Below are 25,494 nucleotides of genomic sequence, written 5' to 3'. Positions count from 1 at the left end.
AGGTTTGATTTCTGCCTTATGCTGGGTATAGACGGGTCGATCCGGCGGCCGATTAGCCGCCGGATCGACTCCAGCCGCGTCCCCGCCGCATCCCGCACGCGGATCGATTCCCGCTTGTCCCCGCCGGCGGTCCTTATCAGTCGATCAATTCCCTGCCATTGTCTGCCGGCGGGAATCGAGCGGGCGCGGGTCGAGTGGCTTGATCGGGTCAGCTAGTCGATACACGGTTACAGAAACGTACCGTGTATCCCCAGCATAAGAGGGGAAAAAAATCCTTCTTGACTACTAGGCAACAATCAGTTTTCACCCTGGATCCTGAGAATCAACCCAACTCATGCAGGAATGCTTTCTCTTCCAGAAATATTGTATCTATTCTTATTTTGCTGGCACTGCCTTCTGGGAATCTTCCTTCTTCCTACTCTTGTTTTTTCTTGGGAAGTCCTCAGAATCCACTGTCTTCTTGCTGTGTTTCAACTGTTGAGAGGAAGAAGGGAGCTGCGTTGCAGTGGCTGGATAGTTAAGAGCTCTGCCTCTGTCACAGGAGACAAGGGTTCCAATCTTGGCTCTTACTGTTCAGCAAGCCTGCACCTATTCAGTGAGGAGACCTTGGACAAGTCTCCTTAAGTCTGCTATAGAGCTTGCTTTGTCCATAGAGCAGCGTGCCCTACTGGCTGCAGCTCTGGTATTTTGAATCTGCCAGAAAAAAGGTACGATCCGCTGAGCGGATCGTTCAGAAACAGCTTTATCAGTCTGCAGACAGACTGTACACACGCACTACTGTCAGGAGAACGACCGTCCAGCGGGAGGGTCTGATGGACCCGTCGTTCTCTGTAGTAGTGCGTGTGTATGCACCTTTAAGCCTCATCTACACGTGTAGATGAGGCGGCGATCCGTCGGCTCGATTAGCCGCCGGATCGCCTATTCCGCGTTACCGCACGTGCCCGCCGCGTCCCCGCTCGCCGCGCATGCGCTGGATTCGGCGCCGTTTATCTTCCGCTCGATTCCCTGCCATTGTCCCCTCGCGGGGAGCGAGCAGGGAATCGGCGGTGGAGAGATCGGTCCTGTCGGATCTTATCAATCGAGCCGCATCAGTGATAAGGAACATCGCGGCCGCATCTATGCGTGTAGATGCGGCTTTAGATTTACCTGCCAGATAGATAATTTCCAACATCTATCTGCCTAGCAATTAGGCATTGTTCTACTCAGCAGGAGATCACCAGAAGACAATGCACCAGAGATAATGACCAGTCTCTACCAGTACTTTCCAGAAAATAATCTAATTACAGAAAATATAACAGAAAAATCTAACAGAAAATTGTATGGTGTGTACTAGGCATTATGCTAGGGATACACGGTACGTTTCTGTACCATGTATCGACCAGCTGATCCGGCCAGCTGAGTGATAATATTCAGCTGGCCCGATCATGCCGCTCGACCCGCGCCTGCTCGATTCCCGCCGGCGGACAAGGGCGGGGAATCGAGCGGTGATTAGGAAGAGCCGGCGGGGACGAGCGGCAATCGATCCGCGCGCATAATGCCGAGCCGTGTATGCACGGCATTATGCCTGGCATACACCATACAATTTCCCATCAGATAGATGCACTCTACTTTACACTCCACATCCAAACATCACCTGATCCTGCAACTACCGTTATAAGACCTTATTATGCAGCACCGCAACGCTGTACTGTGAACTTAGCCTGAAAAGTTATAAATGATGAACAAAGCCCAATCCACTGAAATGTCATAGAAGTCTTAAAACAAAGCTCTGTAGTCTGTAGGAAGAAAAAAGTAAGTTTGTGTAAGGTGACACTCTAGGTAGCCTCAGCAGATTCTGAAAAGTGACTCCTTTATAACGGTATTAAAAGCTGTACTCCTAAATGTGATTATATGACAGCAATATAAAAAGTGGATTGCTATCATCTTCACATTTCTTATTCTATTGTTGTTTTGTTTTTTTTAAAGCCGAGAACCTTCGCGACGTGGAACATGTGCGGTATGTCACTAGAAACAGTAACAAAGGGTAATATCACTTTACACATTAAATTATTCACAGACTTGGGTAATAGGAGTCAATGAAGGTGCACACAGTACACTGCAATCTGCAGAATATACCCCATGGGTGCAGATCACCAAGGATGCATTTACCTGTGCTGACCAGTAGCATATTTGTTGAAATGTTTGTGGATCTGAAATGAAGGGGAATCCATTCCAGACTGTCTGACTGAGAGAGGATAAGATCTCTGGGATGTTTTCTGCTGCCACAAAAAACTTTGTGAAACAAGTGGGAGATGGAGGGAGGCTGATTCCTGTCCCCAGCCTCAGTGAAGCAGACAAGTACCAGCCACTAAGCCTGGTCATTAGGAAGAAACGCTGCTTCCTTTCTAGAAAGAGGAAATTTATATCCACACCATTTACACTGAAGGATATTCTTGATGGAGAAAAGGAAATCTCTGCAGGTAAATCTCTACTATGTTCTGGAATAATTTGTGCAAGAAAAAATGCAAAGTTTATGTATGTATTGCTGACTGTTTTACCTTGTACCTTGTATTATTTTTCGCTACGATTGATTTTTTTCATGATATCGCACATTATCGTTTAACAAAAATTAATCAAATGATGTTTCACAACGCATGACACCTGCAGCGATCTTTCCTTTTTGAACGACCGCCATTTGGATTGAATCGTTATTGGCTTCCACTGGTTTTTCCACAATCATGTAAACTATAAAATGTAAACGATGATCGTTTGTTTACAATGATGCAAACGGCGTTTCTGATAGGGCCAGGAACAATCGCTTGTCGGAGGACATCTCTAATCCATCTGGCCATAGGTATTTAGCTTATTACATCTGTAGTGAAAGATATAGGGAGGCTGCCATATTTACTTCCTTTTAAGTAATACCAGGTGCCTGTCTATCCTCTGATCCTATGTCTCTAATTCTTTTAGCCATAGACCCTGAAGCAGATCAGGTGTTTCTGACATTATTGTCAGATCTGACAAGATTAGCTGCATGCTTGTTTCTGGTGTTATTCAAACACTACTGCAGCCAAATAGATCAGCAGGGCTGCCAGGCAACTGGTACTGCTTTAAAGGAAATAAATATGGCAGCCTCCATATACCTCTCACTACAGTTGTCCTTTCAGCTTCTTTCCCATTCTTGAATTTGAGGCAATGCTTATTTTCAAATCTTAATATGAAGTAAAGCAGCAATGATAAAAAGAACCAGTGTAGTTTGAATAATGAACTATGCCTTTTGTTTACACATTCTTGTTGGTGTGCTTCACTATGGGTATAGCAGGGGAGTGTCTTAAGAATGTTCTGCTTTCTTATTTCAAAAAGTTGGAAGGCTTTATACTAAAACTCCCAGTTTGTGACTGCACCCCAGTATTTCTATAGGAGGAGCAACTCTCCAGTGGTGACAGGCTGCACTTATTGGCCAATCAGCACCATTTAAACCCACACAGTATTGCAAATGGCAGCAATGGCTGGCCTAAAACTCTAACTAATTAGCTCTAGGCTAGGGAATCCCGTGTCATGTCAGTGGTAAGCAAATACCAGTGATGAAGTCAGTAAACAAAAGCTTGAAGGAGGCTGTGCAGCACATTTGCTACACGATACTACATCTCTAAGGTGCCAGTTGCCTCTTCTTCTATCAAACATACTGCACCATGGTACTAGAAATAGAATAACACATTATCTGACTTTTTTTTTCTTCCAAAACACTTGGCATTAAAAACATGGACCCTTATTCAATTCACCTTTTCTCCTAAGTTTTCTCCTAGGAGATATTTTTACATCTTTTTAAAAATAACTTTTAATCCCTCTGTAATTATAAAGATACCAAAAAGTAGGTGAAAAAGTACTGTCAAAAGTATTCTGAATATTTTCTTGCTTGCTGGTGGCTTAAAAGTCATTTTAATAAGCCTACAAAACCATATGTAAGCATATGTTTGTTATATTAACTTTTGTTCAGTTCTGATCAAGTTCTGTATCATGCCTAAAGAAGAAACTTAAAGGAAACATAAACTGAGAAGGATATGGATTTTTCCTTTTAAAATAATACCAGTTGCCTGACTCTCCTGCTGATCCTGTGTCTCTTATACTTTCAGCCACAACCCCTGAGCAAGCATGCAGATCAGGTGCTCTGACTGAAGTCAGACTGGATTAGCTGCATGCCTGTTTCAGGTGTGTCATTCAGCCACTACTGCAGCCAAAGAGATCAGCAGGATTGCCAAGCAAATGGTATTGTTTAAAAGGAAACAACCATATCACAGGGACCCTGAGCAGTAGAAATGCAAGAAATTGGGACTTACCTTGGGCTCTTTCCAGACCCCCGTAGTCTATGAGGTCCCCTGGCGTCCTCCTGCTTCCTCTCCTGGTCCCGCTGGTGACTCTGGTAATTCGGCGACTTCAGCTGAAGTTGCCCATGCACACTTCCGGTGCACACCCTGCCCATCATCATGCCATCCGCCGTAAGAGTCATGTGCATGCTCGGTTCAGTCTTAGAGAACCGCGCTTGCGCAGGACTCTTACAGCTGCCAGTGTGATGACGTGCATGGTGCGCTCCAGGAGTGCACACGGACGACTTCCAAGGACGAAGTAGCCAAAGCCGCCAGCGAGGCCAGGAGAAGAAGCAGGAGGACGCCGGAAGGCATTGCGGGCTATGGAATGCTGGAGGAAGCCCCAGGTAAGTCCCAATTTCTAGTTTTTCTACTGCTCAGGGTCCCTTTAAGTACTGTGTACATGTTGCCCCTAGCCGTGTGCACGCTGGTCGCGCTCCCAGCACCGGGAGCATTCTGCGCATGTGCAGAATGCTGCAGGTCACAGGAGCGCGACCAGCGTGCTAGGGCCCACACTTGCGCTGTAGCCGCCAACAGCCCAGCTTGCAGGGGTCGCTGCTGCTGCCCGGAGTGGATCAGGAGGACGTTGTGGGCACACTAGGAGTCCAGGGGCTGGACTAAGCTCCAGGTAAGTTAAAATCTTTTTTTTTTTCTTTGCTTAAGAGCCTTTAAGAGACACAGACAGTATGATACAAGGATAGACAGTTTAGATAAATGCAGGTTAAAGGGAACCTGAACTGAGTAAAATTCTTTAAAATAAACACATGAGGTAACTTCAAATGAACATTATATAGTTACCTTGCCATCAGTTTCTCTCAGAAGTTCACCATTTTCTTCTGACTACGATCCCTTCAAGTTCTGACAACATTTTGTCAGAATTCAAACATATCAGTTACTGTCAGTTATAAATCAGTTGCTGTCAGTTATAGCTAAAAGGACAACTGATGTGCAGGTAATGTCCATGTATTCCTATGGCTCAAGTGGGCGATATTACAGTTTAACAGTGTGCTGACTAGGAAGCTGCACTGGCGTAACAATAGTGCCTGCAGCCCCTGCCCCTTCCGCGGGCCCGCTTGGGGCCGTTTTGAGGGGGCTGGAGGGGTCGCAGCATGAGGGGAAAGCCATGGCCACATCCGGTGGGGAGGGGGGACGTTCCCCCACCTCACCTCGGGGCTCTCCCCTCTGCGCTCCCCTCCAGCTTAAATTATTGTCTGGGCAGCGGCAGCTACATACCTTCTGTGCGCTCCTGCGTGCGTTCCTCTCTAGTCTCTGACGCGACTTCCTGTTAAAGCACTCCTCCAAACTATTGTAGCATAATGTAATTTAGCAGTGCACTCTATGGCTGCATAGCGTGCACTGGGGAATATTACTGCTTCCTGCTGTGATTAAGCTGCAGCTCAGCGAATCAACCCCAATGTGTTGTACCCTTCAAAAGTACTCTGGTTTTATATAAATGCATTATAAATAAAAAATGCAAGCTGACAACCAGTGCTACGTCAAACATGTAAATAGAGTATTTTCTTTTCTTTTTTCTTTTTAAGGATAGTTGCCCTTTAAGCAAGACTGGTGGCATTCACTTTTTATGCCTACCTGGGTGCAATGGGGCTGACATATAATTCCAACATTCAGCCGCTATATAAGCAGTGAGAGAAAGAGATTTTCAGATTTTCCATTTTCACAGGTGTAAGTTCCTACCAGCTGCTGAACTATGAGGATAAATCTGATGTTTCCTTGGATAGAAGACATGGCAATCAGGTCATGAACGATGTCGGTGTAAATGTCTATGGTTCAGACTCTCTGGCTGTTAAAGCATCATTTGGCATTGTAACTAAACATGAAGTCGAAGTCCCAACACTGCTTAAAGAACTTACTATGAGGTAATGTATTATTCAATTTCTACCATATTCAGGATCTCACAAAACAAAAATGAGTACAATGTCAAAATTGTGCCCAAACTGTCAATATTTTGTGTGCCCACCATTAGTTTTCAGCACTGTCTTAAAGAGTAACGAGGTGGTTCTTGGGGTGGAGATGGGATATAGAGGCATGTTCTCTGCCTCATGACATGCCTCTGTGTCCCCACACCGCCGCTCTTTGCTACCCCACCGCCGCGCTATAGCCTCCTGATATTGGGGACATTATTTGTCGCCATCTCGGAGGTAAACAAAGGGAAGAGGGATTCTCTGTTCAAAACGCCCACCAGGGGCATTCCTACTAGGTTTCCAGAGCTGCCATTGGGCCTCTCTCTCTCCCTAGCCGTGCCTCCTGCCACTCCCCTGCCTCCCTACCTGCTGGTGAGAGAATGAATCTTTCTTTCCAGCGTCGTGACCCAGAGGTCACGAAAGTGAAAGTGGGCCATTGCGGACCACAGTAGCAGCGGGGCGCGGCGGTTTTTGAGGCTACTTGATCCGCTCAACCACCCGGATCAAGAAGCCTACTTTTTTTTTATTTTATTAGCCCATCTCGGGCTCTCTTTAACTCTCTTGGACATGGAGTTCACTAGAGCTTAGCAAGTTGCCACTGGTATTCCCTTCCACCACTCCATGACGTTGGAGACTTTGTGCTCCTCCACCTTCTGTTTGGGGATGCCCAACAGATGTTCAATAGGGTTTAGGTCCGAAAATATACTTGGCTAGTCCACCACCTTTCCCCTCTTTTTTTTTTTTTAGCAAGGCAAGGGTTATCTTGGAGGTGTGTTTTGGGTTGTTATGTTGTATTACTGCACTCAAGCTCAGTCTCCAAAAGGAAGGGATCATGATCTGCTTCAGTATGTTACAGTAAATGTTGGCATTCAAGGTTTTCTCAATATACTTCCAGCAGCTCCAAACCATGACACCCTCACCACCCTGCTTGACTATAGGTAGGACAGAGTTGTCTGTCTACTGCTCACCTGGTTGCCTCCACACATACTTGACACCATTTGAACTAAATAAGTTTATCTTGATCTCATCAGGCCCCAGGATATGGTTCCAGTAATCCATGTCTTTAGTCTGCTTGTTTTCAACAGTCTTTGCAGGCTTTCTTGTGCATCATCTTTATAAAAGGCTTCCTTCTGGGATGACAGCCATCCAAATCAATTTGACTCAGTGTGTGGCGTATGGTCTGAGCACACATAGGCTGACCCCCTACCCCTTCAACCTCTGCAGCAATGCTGCCAACACTTATACGTCTGTTTGCAAAAGACAACCTCTGAATATGACACTGAGCATGTGGACTTTGGTCAACCATAGCGAGGGCGGTACTAATGGATCCTATCCTGTTAAGCTGCTGTATGGTCTTGACCACCATACTGCAGCTCTGTTCCAGGGTGTTGGCAATCTTATAGTATAGGCCATGTTTATGAAGAACAGCAATTCTTTTTTTAAGATCCTCAGAGAATGATCTGCCTTGAAGTGCCATGTTGAATTTCCAGTGACCAGTATGCGAGAGTGTGAGAGCAATAACACTAATTTAACATACCTGCTCCCCATTCACACCTGAGATCTTGTAACACTAATGAGTAACGCTACCTCGGGGAGGGAAAAATGTGTAATTCGGAAGAATTTTTACATTACTTAGAGGGGTACTCACCTTTGTTACCAGCGGTTTAGAGATTAATGGCTGTGTGTTCAGTTATGTTAAAGGTGTAGGGTAGTAGAGGTTACTGCAGTTCTCATTCAAAGGAGGAGCCGCAGTCACCTGTATGATAATACTGCAGTAACGTGGGGTGTTTAGTGCTGTTCCAAATTCTTTGAGTGATTATACTCACAAAGGTGGGTTGCAGTCCGTGCAACCACCATATATCGCCTGCTGGAAAATCACCCCCCATGCTCGGTATTCCCAGTCCTACCTTAACTGGATGGTCACACTACCGGGATCCTTTATAGTTATGGTCTTATGGATAGCACCACAACGTAAGTCTAATACGTCCTGAGGAGGTGTGATTTACAGACACAAGGGGGAGATGGAGGCGCCCAAAAATTAGGTTTGGAAATTATATATAAAAAGATAAGAAAAAGAGGTATCTCATGTTTTACACAGCACCACATTGCACTGTGGGTTGAGTGAATGGTGCCATGTCCGTGACTGGAAGAGTCCAGATAGCAGTGGGAAAGAACTGGTGATGAGCAGTGAGAGCAGTTCTGCTCTTCATTTGGTGTAAACAGGTATTTAGGCTTTTGCCATCAGAGCCGGGACAAGGTCCTCCAGCACCCAAGGCTGAAACACCAAAGTGCGCCCCTCAATCCCTTCACCCCAGCCGTCACACACTGATTGCTATTAGACTAAGAGGCACCCCAACCCCCCCAACACCTTAATCTCTAGTTATCTGGCTTGTAGTCACTTCCATGTTTCTCCTTTTCTTATTTCTTTCTGCTTCAAACACAATTAGGAATGACAGCTGAATGAATTTTGCGCCCCCTCCTACACTGCGCCCTGAGGCTGGAGCCTCTCCAGCCTATGCCTCAGCCCGGCCCTGTTTGCAAGGAATATATTAAGTATGTATAGATATTGTTGGTAGATGGAGCAAAAACAAGGCTGAAGCTACCTATTGAAACAGCTAACTGATTGCTAGAGGCTAAAGCCATGTGCAGACATACAGCTTTTGCCAGTAGAAACAATAATTTATGATTTTTCTGCTCAACCACCTGCTAACAGGAAGTGTCGGTACACGCATGTTCAGCTCACTACGACATGTATTGTCACTTTGAAACTAGGCAGTAAGCATTTAGAGGCGCATATGGCCATTTGCCGCCCGGTCACTTTGGGGCAGGGTGAGCCGAACAACAGCTCACTCTACTGCTGGTGAAATTCCCGGCGGCAAAAATTACTATTCCCCCTCCGAGCTGTAGCAACTTAGGGAGAAGTAATTTGGGGTTCAGCAATTGACGAATTACGGCTGCAAGAGTTGTGCACTATAGAAACCCAATTCAGGCAGTACGCAGCAGACACCATGCGCCAGGAGCACTGCCTTCATTTAGAGTGTCTACTCTAGAGTGTTAGATAATTAATGATGAAAATGTCCAGCAAAAGATGAGGGATGCTTGTGCAGTCATCAAACTGATTTAATTTTGGCTGTTAAAAATGTTGACAGCGGTATGTATATAAAGGTCTAGCTTTATGCTAAAACAGCACTATAGAGTATTTCCTTGTGAGAACCTACAATAGTTATATAGAAGTTGCTACTTCATACTTATCAGAAGGTCCATCGTCTCTCAGCACAAAATGTGTTTGTCTTCCTACCTATGTGCCCTCAGAGAAAGAGGTAAGTAAATTCACTGAAGATCAGTAAAATGCACATACCCACACAGCACATGTAAAGTAAACTGCCTAATATACACAAAGTGCAGCGCACATAATGTGTATATGGAGTGCTACGCTATCTGCAGAACACGAGTTTAAACAATTAACACGTGCTGTGTATATAATGTAAGTTTTGCTATTTGCTCAGTGCCTATTACACAGTTTACATAAATGCTGATAAACTTAATGCACGCTGAACACACACGTATATTTTACCAATGTTTAATTATTATTATTATTTATTGTATTTATAAAGCGCCAACATATTACGCAGCGCTGGACATTAATTTAGGTTACAGACAATATTTAGGGGTGACAAACAGCAATATAACAATACAGGAATACAAGAAAACCGGATCACACAGCACAGTATGAGTACCAGGTAATGCTTAGTCACTGGAGGGGAGCATGGAGATTAGGCAAGTTAGGTTCACTCAAATGCATAGCATGGGTGCACAGTAATGGAGGTGCATGATCAGGTAGGACACAAAAGGAGGAGGACCCTGCCCAAAGGCTTACAATCTAGAGGGAGAGGTAGGGACACGAGAGGTAGGGGACCAGAGTTCAGCTGTGGGTTTAGAGCAATTGTGAGGGGTGGTAGGCCAGAGTGAAAAGGTGAGTTTTGAGGGCCTTCTTGAAGGTGTTGAAGGAGGGGGCTGCCCTAATGGGTGGAGGTAGGGAGTCCCATAGTGTTGCAGCGGCTCTTGAGAAGTCTTGGAGGCGTGCATGGGACTGGGTGATACCGGGGACGGTCAGGCAAAGTTCATTGGAGGAGCGCCCCAAAGTCTGGTCAACCAAGAAAGCCCTCCTGATTCTCAAAATGTGTTTTTAGAATTGCAAATACTAGTACCTGAAATTTACTGAAGGAAGACCTTAAGAGGTGCACACTGGGAATACTGGGCGCATGTGGGTGCAGCATAAGGTTAGTTTAGGGCGGAGTAAATACGCAGAAAACAAAAATTCCTGGAGATAGACTTTAGGTTAAACTTAGTTTTGAAAAAACATATTTAAAGTATACCCAAATCCTAATAAAAAAACAAAACAAAAAACAGTTATCTAAAAAGAGGGAAGCCTCTGTATGCTGCTGAGGCTTCCCACTTCCTCCTGGCCCCACTATTGCCATGGTGTACCCCTGAAAAGACAGAACCCAAAAAGATGGAGCCCAAACTACTTTGAAAACAGCATAATTCGGTCCCCAGCAATAGCTGGCAGCTGAATTACATCTTCATCCTTGAGTCCATGGCAAGCATTGAGGGGAGAACAGTAATTAACGCTGCCGGGACTTTTGGGAGGAGCAGAGTGAGCCATTTAAGTTTGACGTTACCTTTCTTACCTTACGTATTAGCACTTTTTCACGTGGTAAGTGGTGAAAACATCTCTTGTAAGTTGAAAAACATTTCTGTGAGGATTTGCTCAGCTGCCTGTGCAGGCAGCCAGCCTTTTGACCATTGTGTAGGTTTGCATGCTGCAGGACTCTGGAAAGAAGAGCTTCTGTCAGTTTTGCAGCTTGTGCTTGCAGAGGAATTTGCATACGTTGTCATGCAAATTGCCTGGCCACATTCATTGGAGGCGTGTACTATAAGTACTATGTCTTTCCCACAATGATTCGCTGTTCATAAGGATTTCGTCCTATGTAACACTCCTGGTGGGGTGTCAGCCTTGCTCTCTGTTTGAACATCAGCTTAGAGTAATTCCTGAATCTGCGCTAGGCAGATTTCCCTAGTGCAGTTAGGATTGTATTATCTGTATTGCCTGTTCTGTCTTGTCTTGCCTGTTGCCATTGTCCTGTCCCTATGGTGGTTGACAGGAAATGGTTCTGATCTCTGTTCTTGGAGTATAGCTGGTGCAGCGGTTGCTACCAGCTATCTCTTCTGTTCTGTCTCCTGGGATCGCGCTAGCTACTTTTCGCTAGCGCTGGGGATCCTTCTGTTCTGTCTCCTGGGATCGCGCTAGCTACTTTTTGCTATCGCTGGGGATCCTTCTGTTCTGCTACTCTGTACCTGGATCGCGCTAGCCACTTTTCACTAGTGCTGTGGATCCTATCTCTCGCTTGTCCCTGTTTTCGTGTGTCTGTCTTATCTGCTACGACCGCTTGCTGGAGGCTCGGTGAGGTAACCGTTAAGCAAGCGTTCGCGTCCTCTGTTTCATGTTTGTTTGTCGATGGTTAGTTAGGCGTGCTTGTCTCTATTGTGCTTATCACGTGGAGACCGCGCATAACCGCGTGCACTGTTGCGAATGAGTGCGGTGTTCGCGGTTAGCTAGCGTTTGTTGTTTTCCGTATCTCCTCATTGTATTATTTGCTGTGCCTTTGCTACCCTCGTATTCTTTTCTGATCTGCCTTGTGTCACGTCTGGCGATCGCACCTCTCGCGATCGCGTTCCTGTTTCATATCTGCTGTTGTGTGTGTGCACTGTCGCGGGGTGGCGACTAGGTTGGCGCACACACATACAATCTGTCCCTTTGCTCATTCTCATTCGCAATCGCCTCTCTTGCGATTGCGTTCTGCGCTTCGTACAAATTCCTGTCTGGCATTTGTGGAGGTACAGAGGATTGGTTCCTCTGCACTCCCCAGCGCCATCTGCCGACAGGAATTTCCCTCTACAGGTGCGTAGCACCTTTTGCTGGGTGCCTGCAATTACACGCTTGTGGAGGATTTCCGCCGTGTCAGCGCACGCCTTGTGCGCTGATCACGGAGAAAGTTCCACAATCGTTACAATTTCTTGGTAGAGTGCTCAGGAAACAAAAATTCAGTGACAATTCCTGTGGAAAGTATAATATTAAAAAAAGTACGGTACTGCCTAAAAATGAAAATACCAATCTGTGCTATTCCATGTAACAGAGTCTCTTTAAAAGTTTTAAGTGGAAAATACCCGTTATTGATATTAGTGACATTGACTAATCTCTCTGACTAACAGTGCTGTTTATATTCATAGAACGATTGACTTAGATCACTGTTTAGTTCGTCAGGCAAGAGAAAGCGGAAAGGAAGTTCTGTCTGTGGTTATGGAGAGTATCCGCACTACACGCCAGTGCTCTCTCTCTGTCCATGCTGGCATGCGCGGAGAAACTATGAGGGTAAGTCTGTTTAAATACCATAGAAATGTAGCAGTATTGTGTTTATTAGTATATCTACTTTTCCATTTCCATCACAACGTTACTTTAGTCGCTGTCCTTTGCCAAGTGTTTAAGGATTTAAAGGACAACTGAAGTGAGAATATGTAGGATTCCGTATTTATTTCCTTTTACCATACCAGTTGCCTGGCAGCCCTGCTGATCTAATTGGCTGCAGTTGTCTCTGAATAACAACAGAAACAAGCATGTGGCTAATCTTGTCAGATCTGACAATAATGTCAGAAACACCTGAACTGCTGCATGCTTGTTCAGGGTCTACGGGTAAACGTATTAGAGGCTGTGGATCAGCAGGACAGCCAGGCAACTGGTATTATTTAAAAGGAAATAAATGTGGCAGCTTCCATATCCCTCTCATTACAGCGTCCATTAAGTAGCCGTTTTGGAAGATGTTTTTTAGGTGACTGCAATGATCATACTGCTGCATGTTTCTTCCCTCTGGAAAACTTTCCAAGTTCCAACCTTAAAATACTTGATATGTGATGAGATCTTGAGCCATCAGAAATAGCTGTTTCTGAGCATAGGCAATATAAGCAAATAAGCAATATGAGCATGCAGCTAAGACACCACTTTCTGGCGAGGGTAGTGCATAATTGCTACAAAAGAAAGGTGTTGTGTGTGATCATGGTGTGCCAAGTAGTACCTGTTTTATTATGAGAGCAGGTAAGCCTCTCGGTTAAATTAAAGTAAAAAAAATTTGCCATTTTGCCAGAAAATGTAGGGTCTAACTATACTGCTGTGCCCTACAGGATTCAGTCCATGCAAAAATATTTGTATATTAACTGGGGCACTGTGTTTAGCCCTCTTTATGACCCTAGGAAAGGGGGGGAGGGTAGGACTAGCAGCGCCCAGGCACACTTGTTGCCCAGAAACTCCACTGCACCCCATGTTAACGGGAACTAGTTCCATTGGAACTATGTAGTAGTAATACAGACCTAGCTCAGAAAATATGTAGTATTGATACTGTACAAGCCTATCTCAGAAAATAGTGACAAGTGAGATGAAGATGAACTAGTCCACACAAGCCCTGCGATAGCTTTTAAAAAAAACTCTACATCTACTGAATGTTTGAATGTTATCACTTACAGAACTTTTTTCTGGGCTTGCATTTCAGTTTCAACTAATTGATGACAAAAACCACAAAGGGCGTGACAAAGCAATTGTGTTCCCAGCCCACACAACCATTGCATTCAGCATTTTTGATCTTTACATACATCTGGATGGCCACTTTGGTAAGTTTTATCCTGGCTGAAATAAAATATGTTTCTGAGCAATAAAGTGAGGACTTCCCATTGATTGTTCATAGTGATCTAACCTTATGTCGTTGGTCTTGGATTAGTAAGCTCACATTAAAGTTTTGCTTTCCTGTGTTTTTTACTCATGTGAACAAAATAAAAACTTTCTTCTGGAAAAACAAACACATTATACCACACTTTATTAAAGGGAATTATATGTGGAAATTTCTCATTTGTACCAATAATTTGGCACAAGCACTGGATTCAACGCAGGGTCCCATTCGGTAGAGATTGGGTACTGGTGGTTAATGAAGTATTGTCCTATCATGAAGTCATTTATCAAAGCAGAGGTTCAGTTACTACATGAAGTAAAATATCATTGGACTGGCTGCAATCTCCTCGCACTAAGGTTTAATATATTGACAGTGTGCTACTGATTGTCAATTACTTTTTTTGTTGGTTAGGTTTAAGAAATGTGTGCAAATTTCTTCCTTGATGGAGCTCTAATACCACAGTGGGGAGTGCAAATATTTTATGTTAGTTCTGTTATTGTTTTGTTGTTCTGATGTTCAATAACCATTTATTAGTTTGTATCCTGGCATGTTGGGCAGCAATGGGTATCACTGCATTAGTACATTACTTTATACATTACCGTATACCTTTGTTTGTATCCCGTGTGCATGTTATTTGAAACCACCATATACAATATCCTATGACATACTTGCACCTTTATACTTCTCACCTCTGCTAGTGTGGGTTTTGCAATGAAGATCTCCACTGTATTCTACTCTTTTTGTTGTACTTCAATAAACCCTGACATGTTAGCAAAAAGTCAAACAAAATACAGCATAGAACATATATATATCACAACAATTTATTTAGGATAAGTAGTCTCTGACTGTCAACCCTCATTATTGTGCTATATGATGCAATCGAGGGTTGCAAACTATTTCCTATTTCCACCCAATAACACACTTGGATTATTCCAGGTCAGTGTAAGCGTAACTTGACTTAAAAGTATTATAAAGTAACTTCAAAATTAATGATCACTCTAAATAGTCTATAATTTGATCTTCAAATGGCATGCCAAAGATCCTAACTATATGAAATAATACACAGACAAGTTTTCAGAATAACATATTCTTTGTTTTTTTTTTGTCCAGCTCCAGTCAAACTTAGTATATTGAGACCAACATGACAACAATTTAGATTTGTTTTTCAGAACTCTGTGTATCAAGTGCCTCAAGAGGAGGATTTGAGAAGGAACGCACAAGGTCATTCTCACTGAATACGCTGAGGAATCATTTGTACCGAAAAACAGGCATCTTATTTACAGGTAAGCCACATAAACTTACTCAGTAAAAACCCTCAGCAAAGTAAAAAAAAATCTTCCAAAGTTCTTGACAGGTTTAAACCTCTGCCCTAATTCCATTTATGCCGCGCGGACGTGAGCTTCACATCTGCAGCGGAAGCTACTAGAGTCGCAGGGAGTGACGCACTAGTCATGCCCCTGCAGTTTGGGGGTGTTTGCATGTGATTGTGCAGGCAAATGCCCACAATGGCGATGTTACTAGTAGCAGGGGGGATTGGCTGCAGGGGACAAAAGTCCCCTGTGCCAATCCCAACATGTCCGCCAAGAATAAACACTGTTTTTGTTCAAAAGCAGTGTTTATTCTTAAATAGAACCGCTGCACTTCCTCCCACCGACGATTTCCGCCACTTTCCGCTGCCCCGATCCTTAGATTTATGAATGGGAACTTTGTTCCCATTCATTAATCTTTCCCCAGCCCACCCGTGATGCAGGCTTCCATTGAAACCTGGGTCACTTCCCTAGTAACAATGTAGCAACGCATTGTTTCCTATGTAGCGTACTTGTACGATACATAGTATTTTGCTCAGAGGGGACATCTTGTGGCCAAATACTTAAAATTACATCTACAGACTTTAGGGAATAAAGAAATAATATGTATGTCAAGAGGGCAATATTATTATAAATGTATGGGCTAAAAATTAGCAATGGATGTAAAACTGAAAAAATGTACCTTTATTTCCAAATAAAATATTGTCACCATACATTACACTACAGATATCATTTTAATGTTGCAATAATCGGGACCAATGGGCAAATAAAATGTGTGGGTTTTAATTACAGTAGCCATTGGTATTTTAAAACTTTAATGGCCGAAAACTGAGAAATAATGTTTTTTTTTTCAATTTTTTCTTAATGATTCCCATTAAAATGCATTTAGAATAAAATAATTCTTAACATAATGTACCACCCAAAGAAAGCCTAATTGGTGGCGGAAAAAAACAAGGTATAGATCATTTCTTTGTGATATGTAGTGATAAAGTTATTGGGGAATGAAAGAGAGGAGCGCTGAAAGGGGAAAATTCCTCTCGTCCACAAGGTGAAAAATGCTCGCGGGCTGAAATGGTTAAAGGACATCCGAGGTGAAAATAAAGTGATGAGATAAACAATTGTATCTTCCTTCTCCTAAAAATGACTTTTTTTTTTAGATATCTCACAGTTTTATTTTATATTTAAAGCGGTTTTAAACTCTCAATAAATATTCAATAAAAATGTGTTTTCCTACTTTTTATAACTCATACAATTATCATATTTGCTTTTGTGCACAAGTATTATTATTCATTTAGAAATTATACGTTCCCAAAGTTCAGTTTATTTACTTTGAAAGCTGCTGATGCATTTCATTCATAACTGTTGTATTTCTATTGTAAATGCATGCAGTAATGATTTCTGAGCAGTGTTTCAGTTTGGGACTCATTAGCAGAAGTTTCTGCACAGTCAGAGAATGCTTACTTAATTGTATCAAGTGAGAATGTAAACATTGAGGTATCACCAGTTCGGATGCGGCTGCCCCTGCAGGATAAAAAGTTAGTCCTGTGATTTACCCCTTTGAATGCTGTTTTACTTAAAAATATTTGTGTTAGTATATTATATGCTGTAAATAATGTTTTAGAGCAAAGAAGAAATACTGGATTTCGTTTCACTATAAATCTAGTTTTTGAGTTCTAACGGTTTATTTGACTGCTCAATGACACATTCATTGCAGTATGCCAGAGCTTAAATCTATGCACTATTAGCCCTTTTCATCTCTTTCCTGCTCTCAGAAGCTATTTACTGACAAGAAAGTGTTTTAAGGCTGTAATTACTTATCAGTGAGGGTCAAGGCCCATACACACGTCGGATTTGCGCGAACGACGGGTCGTTTGAACGTTCCGTCGTTCGCACGTTTCCGCATGAAATCCGGCGTGTGTACAGACTATCGTTCGGGAGATAAGACTGGTTACCAGCGATCCGCCCGGCGGATCGTTGGTAACCAGTCTTATCTCCCGAACGATAGTCTGTACACACGCCGGATTTCATGCGGAAACGTGCGAACGACGGAACGTTCAAACGACCCGTCGTTCGCGCAAATCCGACGTGTGTATGGGCCTTTATGCTTTAGTCCGACCCAGTCCCGACCTCTAATTTTTAACTCTTTCTGGCTGAGAAAAAAAAAGAACACAGCATAGTAATTTGTGTGCTTGGCACTGTACATACACGTCTATCTCATCATGTCCCATGTCATCTCGGTTGTCCTTTAAAACTATTTAAAGGGGCACTATGGCGAAAAATTATAACATTTAAAATATGTGCAAAGTTGTCGTTTCTGTCAGACTACCTACTGTAAGTGACAGCAACATAGGAGAAAAGTAATTTATGGCTCATTTTACTGTGGAAAAAAACTTACTTCTTATTTGTGAATGTTTGCACATATTTTAAATTTTACAATTTTTAGCCATAGTGCCCCTTTAATTCTAGAATTCAGAAAAGGTTAAGTAAACTTATAAACAAATTAGAATATGGATTGATTCTCAGAATAATTATTATTCATTACTAATTGTGCCTACTTAAGGGAGACCTTAAGACGAATGGGGGAGGGGGGAATTATACATACATATAAGATAACAAGGCCCATATGCAATTCACTTTTTCACCTGAGTTTTCTCCTAGGAGATAATTTTTTATCTCATATTTAAAATAACTTACCAGTACTTTTCAACTAAAAAAGTACCAAAAAATAAATTATAAAGTACTTTCAAAATTATTTTGAGTATTTTCTTTTTTTCTGGTGGCTTAAAATGCATTTTATTGACAAGTTTAAAAATATCACCTAGGAGAAAACTCAGGTTAAAAAGTGAATTGCATATGGGCCCAAATGAGAGAATTGGCTCTTGGGTGCATGAAAATCAATAAATACCTTTATTAATCAATAATATACGAAAATCTAACACTACACCAATACAAAACACTAGAATAATGTAAGAAGAATTTTTTTAAAATGTAAAATGTACTATATATCTCTGCTCCGCCAAATTTTACCACTGAGACTCTGGAACTTTGTAATAGCTATGGGGCTGCAGTCCCCACAAACCTAGTCCAAAAGCGCTGTATCATAAATCATATGGCTGGTTTTGAAAACACTTGCATGAAAACATTGTGAGACAGTATCCCATCCTTGGCACTGATACGAGCCAAATTAACTAATCGTCTCGATTTATTACAAAAGAAGCCTAAGATCACAACAGATTCTAAAGAAACCCGTTTAATCATGAGATTTAATGATCAAAATCGAGAGGTGGATGGCGTTCTTCAGAGACACTGGCATATCCTCACCAGTGATAATAGTATTAGGGAATTTATACCCTTTAAACCACAGATTACCTACAGACGCAGCAAGACTTTGAGGGATTTACTCTCCACAAGCCATTTTTGGGGGAGTAAAGGACCGGGTAGTCATTGCAAAGTGAAGGGCACATATAGCTGCGGCGGATGTGCCTATTGCCAATATCTACAAATTGGTAAATCAGTAGTGTTGCCTAACGGCCGTAGATGGTATTTGCAGCACTTTGTGAACTGCAATACCCCTGCGGTTATTTATTTGTTATATTGTAGATGTGGCTGTTTCTATATTGGAAAAACCTCACGTGCCTTAAAAGAAAGAATTAAGGATCATGTAGGGGATATCACGTGTTGTAATTTCAAGTCCCCCATTTCTCGGCATGTTCATCTTGAACATCGGGGTAATACCCATTATGTTAAATTTATAGGGCTTGATGTGATACATCGGCATCCTAGAGGGGGGAATGTGGATAGAGCTTTACTTCAATTAGAATCTCGTTGGATTTTTAATCTTAGAGCCACTGAAGGTAAAGGACTTAATGATAGCATTAACTACCGGGTCTTTCTCCCAAACTAGGCTTGTGTTTGAGTGGGATCCCCCGGCTGCTGTCTTGCGTGTGGCCCCGTTCTCGAATTCATATTAACATCTGCCGCTCCTCGCTCTGCCTGTTTGTATGGGTGATTTATTGCCCCAATTTTGTCCCACTGTTGCATTGATACTGCCCATTTAATAAGCAGGACATGATTTTGATATATGCCCTTATTCACTTGTACTCGCGGCTGTTCATACACTCTGTATGTTATTCTTCATATTGATACAATTGTTATTTTCACAGAATTACGGTAGATATGGTTTGATCACTAGTTGTCTAAACTCAGATTTGCTGTTTTTATATGTTAATTGTTAGTCAGCATTTAATGTGTATCTATATTTCCTTTGATTATATGTTCTCTTTGTGCTCACCGGCCACCCTCACCCTCTATCAGCCCCCCGCACTCCCAATTGGACGGCACGCCACACATGGCATACGCCGGACGGAGCTCCTTCCGGCTTTGCGGACATGGAGCGCAGTTGCGCTCCAGTGGCGTGCGTCCAGGCGTATCCGGGTCCTTACGCGGGCCGCTTGCGTGAGGTGTGTGGTGGGCGGAGCTGGGGATGGAGATGGATACGGCCACTATAAGAATGCCATGATGCCGTTTTAGTAACATGCTCTCCGCTGCCGCCTTTGAAAAAGCCGTTAGTAAACGGCGAAACATGTCAGGCTACCTCCAGCGAGCCAGCTCCGCCATCCTGCCACTTGGGACTCTACATCCATCATCATACCTTTGACATCTGTCAATATCTAGTTGGACTGGTAACTATATAACATCACTATGATTAATCCATCCATGGCTGGACCTGTACTTTGAATGCTGGAACCTTGTTGCTATTTTTCAAGTTACACTGCTGGCAGGAAAATGTTTTAGCATGGCTATGAGTACATTTGTGCTTTAATCTGCTGCTGAGTGTCATTACAAGTGGATATTTGTCATTTGGACTTCTGCCGGCACCTTTCCTCGCTTTTGCTTCATTAATGCATGTCTGCTACAAACGTTGAGTGACCAGTGCATTATGCTGCATATCTACAACCTGCTGCATGTTTAAAGCTTTGCGACACCACTTTCCAACTAACAGCATGATCTACCTCATTACCTTCTGATGATAGCCTGCTTGCTTCACTAATCATTTCTTCATTTGATGCCATACCTCACCCCTGCGGGTGGGGGGTGTAGACTTGTGGATTCAACAGCAGGATTATCTGATATTTTCCTCTTCAAGGTCCTTTGTTTGCCATCACATTTGCCCCTGCGAGTGGGGGGCACAATCTTATGAACCTTTGCATTCTATATCAGTGCCAAGGATGGGATACTGTCTCACAATGTTTTCATGCAAGTGTTTTCAAAACCAGCCACATGATTTATGATACAGCGCTTTTGGACTAGGTTTGTGGGGACTGCAGCCCCATAGCTATTACAAAGTTCCAGAGTCTCAGTGGTAAAATTTGGCGGAGCAGAGATATATACATTTTACATTTTAAAAAAATTCTTCTTACATTATTCTAGTGTTTTGTATTGGTGTAGTGTTAGATTTTCGTATATTATTGATTAATAAAGGTATTTATTGATTTTCATGCACCCAAGAGCCAATTCTCTCATTTGTTGTCTTATATACATTACTGTTGGCAGGTTGCATGAAAAGTTGGTCTTATATGCTTGATCATTAAACATTACTAAAGTTTATTCCCCCCATTCAAATTTAGGCCTCCCTTTTTTTGAGTAATTTATATAATTATACATACATGGGGCTTCCTCCAGCCCCTTCCAGGCTTATCGCTCCCTCACCGTCCTCCTCCACCACCTGGTTCTTTTGCAATTGCCCCTGGAAAGTCCCCTGGACTGCACCTGCGCCGACTGGCCTAAACTGGAGGACTTTTTGGGACCAATAGCAGAAGAACCAGGAGGTGGAGGAGTACTGAGAGGAAGCAATAGGCCTGGAGGGGGCTGGACGAAGCCCCAGGTATTTATAACTTTTTTTACCCTCTTCATCTCAGGTACACTTTAAGATCAACGTTCCTCTCTGATTGCCTGTTACCTTCATGCACTTTGCATGTAATCGCTAGTCTAACAGCATCCCTGTGTCTTTCCCTGCAGACCCTGTCCTCATTCCATTCATGAATAATGTAGTAAAACCATAAGCTGATGCTGTTTATATTCAGTCACAGACAACATGCATAAACCAATTATCTTTGTTAGCATTGTGGAGATATTGTGACAGGTCCTGCAGCTCTGGGACTTGTGTTGGAAATATCATAAATGTGCTTGTTCTGTAATAGACTTAACTTGTAATTACTAATATTCTCTTCTTTTATGCTGGATACACACGGTGCGTTCCCGCAATCGATGCGCCTGTCGATTCGCGTCGACTCGATTACTTCCGACATCCGATTCGCGTTTCGATGGATCGTTAGGTCGATTTGGCATACTTTACATGTAAATTGACCTAACAATCATCGAAGTGCACTCGGAAATGCTCGGAAATAATCGAATCGACGCGAATCGACGGGCGCATCAAGTGCGGGAACGCACCGTGTGTATTCAGCATTAGGCTGCCTGACTCATCATAATTGGTGAACCTCTCTCTTTTCTGCTCACAACCTTCTCCACTTTTTTTCTTTGGGGGACCGTTGAGGCTGTATTATGTCTTATGGCCTGGAGGTCATCCTCTACACTGGCGGGGACCCTGGGCCATCGGCTGTGAGCAGAGATGCAGCGTGGGACATAGCGGCAGCCAGGGGCTGGAGGAAGCCCCGGGTAATTAGAGTGGGGGTTGGCATAGTATGGTTGATGATTCCTTTAAGAAAATAGATAGAAGTCAAGTTTTTATTATCACTAGTAATGGTCATGTCTAGGAGAACTCATGGAGAAGCATGTGATCATTTTGGTCAGGTGATAGATATGTAAATCTCTGTGTGAAGAAACGCGGAAAAGCCGCCGTCTCTCAAGGTGAGGCGGCTGTTTCCGCGTCCAGCATGGTGTCACAACGCGGAAAAACCGCCGCATGCCGCATAGGCAGAGCGGCGGAATCCGCATTGGGAACGGCGGAATCCGCTTTGGAAACGGCGGAATCCGCATTGGAAGCGGCTCCCGCACTCGGTTCACTAGATACATTGCAAAACAGTACTGGTGTGGCTGGGACTGATAGTCCACCTAGATTCAGAGTGACACGCGCGCGCGCACAGAGGCAGAGCTTAAATAACAGCCAGAAGGGAGTCAGCTGACCAGGCAGGTCAGCTGACATTTTCCACTCCTCTCATTGGTCCAGCAATTAGGGAGGTCCTGGAGAGGTCTTTGTGTATATATACTGCTGGCTGTTCAGTTGCTGGCTGTCTGGCGTTGCAAACACATACGTGGGAGCACTCAGACCTGTAGTCAGATCCTTAAGTGTGCCGGGACCAGCTGGAGCTGTAATCCTACACTTAGCTAGATTCTATTGATAGCTAAAGTACTAGTTTGATTGTGATTATCTGTTATGACCTTTTGCCTGCCTGACTATCCTCCTGAACTTTGATCTTGTACCTTGCCATTCTGATACTCTGTTGCCGAACCCCGGCTTATCCTTAGACTCTTCTTCTGCCTCTTGACCTTGTTCCTCGATATATCTGAAAGCCTGTTGACAAACCCTGCCTGTACCTAGACTCCGCCTCTGCCTTCTGAAACTGTACTTTATCTGTCCGTGTGTTTACGACCTGGCTTGTCCGACCTCGAGAAACGACCTTACTATTGGAGGCGGTTCCTCGTCCTGTTAGTGACACTTCCTCCTGAGTGTCACTTGCAGAACAGTCCTTCCTACTCTCAGCCTGACTCCTCCCGTCTAGGAGAGTCCAGGTCTTCGGAAGGAATCCGTGCAGTACTCCCCTCTGCACTGAGGCCTAGTCCTCGAAGTGTTACTGTTACACCAAACACTACACTCTACTCAGGTGAACAGAGGTTAGCTGGTATATCGGATTATCGGTGATGCTACAGGTCACTTATAATCTGGTATACATCTGTATTCCCAGTGATACTGCAGATCACCGGTAATCAGATCCTCTCTGTGCTTCACCGATCGTTACACTCTGAAGTCATGATCATATGCTAAAGCAGGATGTGATCACAGCAAATCAGAGCTTTGCAAATCTATCAGCTGATCAAACACTTCACATGCCTCTCCTTGCGTTCTTCTAGACATGGCCATCACTGATTATCACCTATTACATTTACATCTATTTGAAATATTAAGCATATTTTTAGTTTGCTTTCTGTAACGATCGGTGAAGCACAGAGAGGATCTGATTACCGGTGATCTGCAGTATCACTGAGAATACAGATGTATACCAGATTATAAGTGATCTGCAGTATCACCGATAATCCAATATACCAGCTAACCTCTGTTCACCTGAGTAGAGTGTAGTGTTTGGTGTAACAGTAACACTTAAGAGGACTAGGCCTCAGAGCAGTGAGGAGTACTGCACAGATTCCTCCCGAAGACCTGAACTTTCCAAGGCGGGAGGAGTCGGGCTAAGAGTAGGAAGGATTATCTTAGAGTGACACTCTGGAGGAAGTGTCACTAACAAGACAGGGAACCGCCTCTAATAGTAAGGTCGGTTTTCGAGGTCAGACAAGCCAGGTTGTAAACACACAGACAGATAAAGTACAGATTCAGAAGGCGGAGGCGGAGTCAAGGTACAGGCGGGGTTCGGCAACAGGGTATCAGATATATCGAGGTACAAAATCAGGAGGCAGAAGCAGAGTCTAAGGACGCGCCGGAGTTCGGCAACAGAGTATCAGAATGGCAAGGTACAAGATCAGAGTTCAGGAGGATAGTCAGGCAGGCAAAGGGTCATAACAAATAATCACAATCAAACTAGTACTTTAAGCTATCAACAGAATCTAGCTAAGTGTAGGATTACAGCTCCAGCTGGTCCCGGCACACTTAAGGATCCGACTAAGGGTCTGAGTGCTCCCACGTTTGTGATCGCAACGCCAGACAACCAGCAACTGAACAGCCCGCAGTATATATACACAGGTGTCTCTCCAGCACCTCCCTAAGTGCTGGACCAATGAAGAGTAGAGCCAGAGTCAGCTGACCAGCCTGGTCAGCTGACTCACTTCTGGCCGTCATATTTTCTGCCTCAGTGCGCGCGCGCGCGTCACTACCAACGCTGGTGGACTATGAGTCCCAGCCACACCAGCACTGTCCCTGGCATCCGCCGCGGGAGCCGCCGCACTGCACGCGGCGGCCTTTCCGCGTTCACCGCTGCTCGCGCGGCGTGCGGCAGCTCCTCCATGCGGCGCCGCCATGCTGGATGCGGAAGCAGCCGCCCCGCTCTGAGAAGCTGTGCTTCCGCGCTTCCTTACACTTTCCTTTTAATTATTTTCTGTTTCTTGAACAGGAAAAAGAACAATGGATATCATAGCTAACTCGGATTCCTACTATGAGGACATATTTTCCGATTACTACGACAAAGCAGCCAGCATGACTGATATCTCCACCACGTTTATGAGGGAAGGCGCTCACACTCGTGTCAACCTGCTGAACAACAATATCCCCAAGGGACCTTGCGCTATGTGCGGGATGGGCAGCGCCAAAAGAGAAACAGTGTACGGCTGCTTCGAGTGCTCTTTTAACGGCCAGAAGTATGTGAGGTTGCACGCCGTTCCCTGCTTTGACCTCTGGCATAAAAGACTCAAGTGAGATCTGCGTCTCACAGCTGTACCATTTGGTTATAACTCAGGTGTGATGGTGCCACAGTCCTTATCTCATTTGTTCAAAAATTCCAGTGTACTGGTTAGCAACCACGAAGGCCAATAACTAGTGTCAAATAATTCATGAATGTCAAATCATACAGAAAAAACAAAAATCATGTAAATACACCAAAAGTGGAACTAACCTTTTCAGGTGATCCGAGCTGACTAACAAAACATTCTACATTTTAGTGAAAATAATCTGTTAAATGGGCTTTATCGTCTCAGCAGTTCTAAACTAGATCGGTACCAAACACTGCTAGGAGTGCAGTTATAAGTTTAACTGAACTTAAAGGGAACCCGAGCCAAAGCTGTTACGAGCGCGGCCGTGCAAAAGCCGCACAAGTGGCCCCAGCTTACAGCACAGGCGTGGGCGTGCTGATGGGAGAGGAGGTGCGCGGCCCTGATATGATTGGCCACATTGCCTTTTCCCCAATCTTCTGGAGGGCCGTGGTAAGTGAGGGGTATCAGAGCACTGAGGGGAGCCTCAATAGGA

At 43.8% G+C, this 25,494-nt stretch overlaps 1 protein-coding gene across 1 annotated transcript; it reads left to right on the top strand.

The window, feature by feature from the left end:
- The first annotated feature begins 2,248 nt into the window (after positions 1–2,248).
- Positions 2,249–24,948, top strand: PJVK (pejvakin). Its single transcript, XM_068247008.1, has 6 exons — positions 2,249–2,459; positions 6,025–6,220; positions 12,557–12,698; positions 13,867–13,984; positions 15,210–15,323; positions 24,647–24,948. Exons 1-6 carry the CDS (start codon positions 2,249–2,251, stop codon positions 24,946–24,948), a joined length of 1,083 nt encoding a protein of 360 aa, XP_068103109.1.
- The last annotated feature ends 546 nt before the right edge of the window (positions 24,949–25,494 follow it).

This window comes from Hyperolius riggenbachi, chromosome 7, assembly GCF_040937935.1.
Source record: "Hyperolius riggenbachi isolate aHypRig1 chromosome 7, aHypRig1.pri, whole genome shotgun sequence".
Taxonomy (NCBI): Eukaryota; Metazoa; Chordata; class Amphibia; order Anura; family Hyperoliidae; genus Hyperolius; species Hyperolius riggenbachi.
Note: the sequence above shows the minus strand (reverse complement) of the source record. Positions and strands in the feature narration are given on the sequence as shown.

Excerpts from the sequence above, each read along its gene's own strand:
- PJVK (XM_068247008.1), top strand. The coding sequence starts at position 2,249 with ATGTTTTCTGCTGCCACAAAAAACTTTGTGAAACAAGTGGGAGATGGA. Across the intron at positions 2,460-6,024 it reads AGAAAAGGAAATCTCTGCAG|GTGTAAGTTCCTACCAGCTG; the intron begins GTAAATCTCTAC and ends CCATTTTCACAG. Across the intron at positions 15,324-24,646 it reads AACAGGCATCTTATTTACAG|GAAAAAGAACAATGGATATC; the intron begins GTAAGCCACATA and ends TTTCTTGAACAG.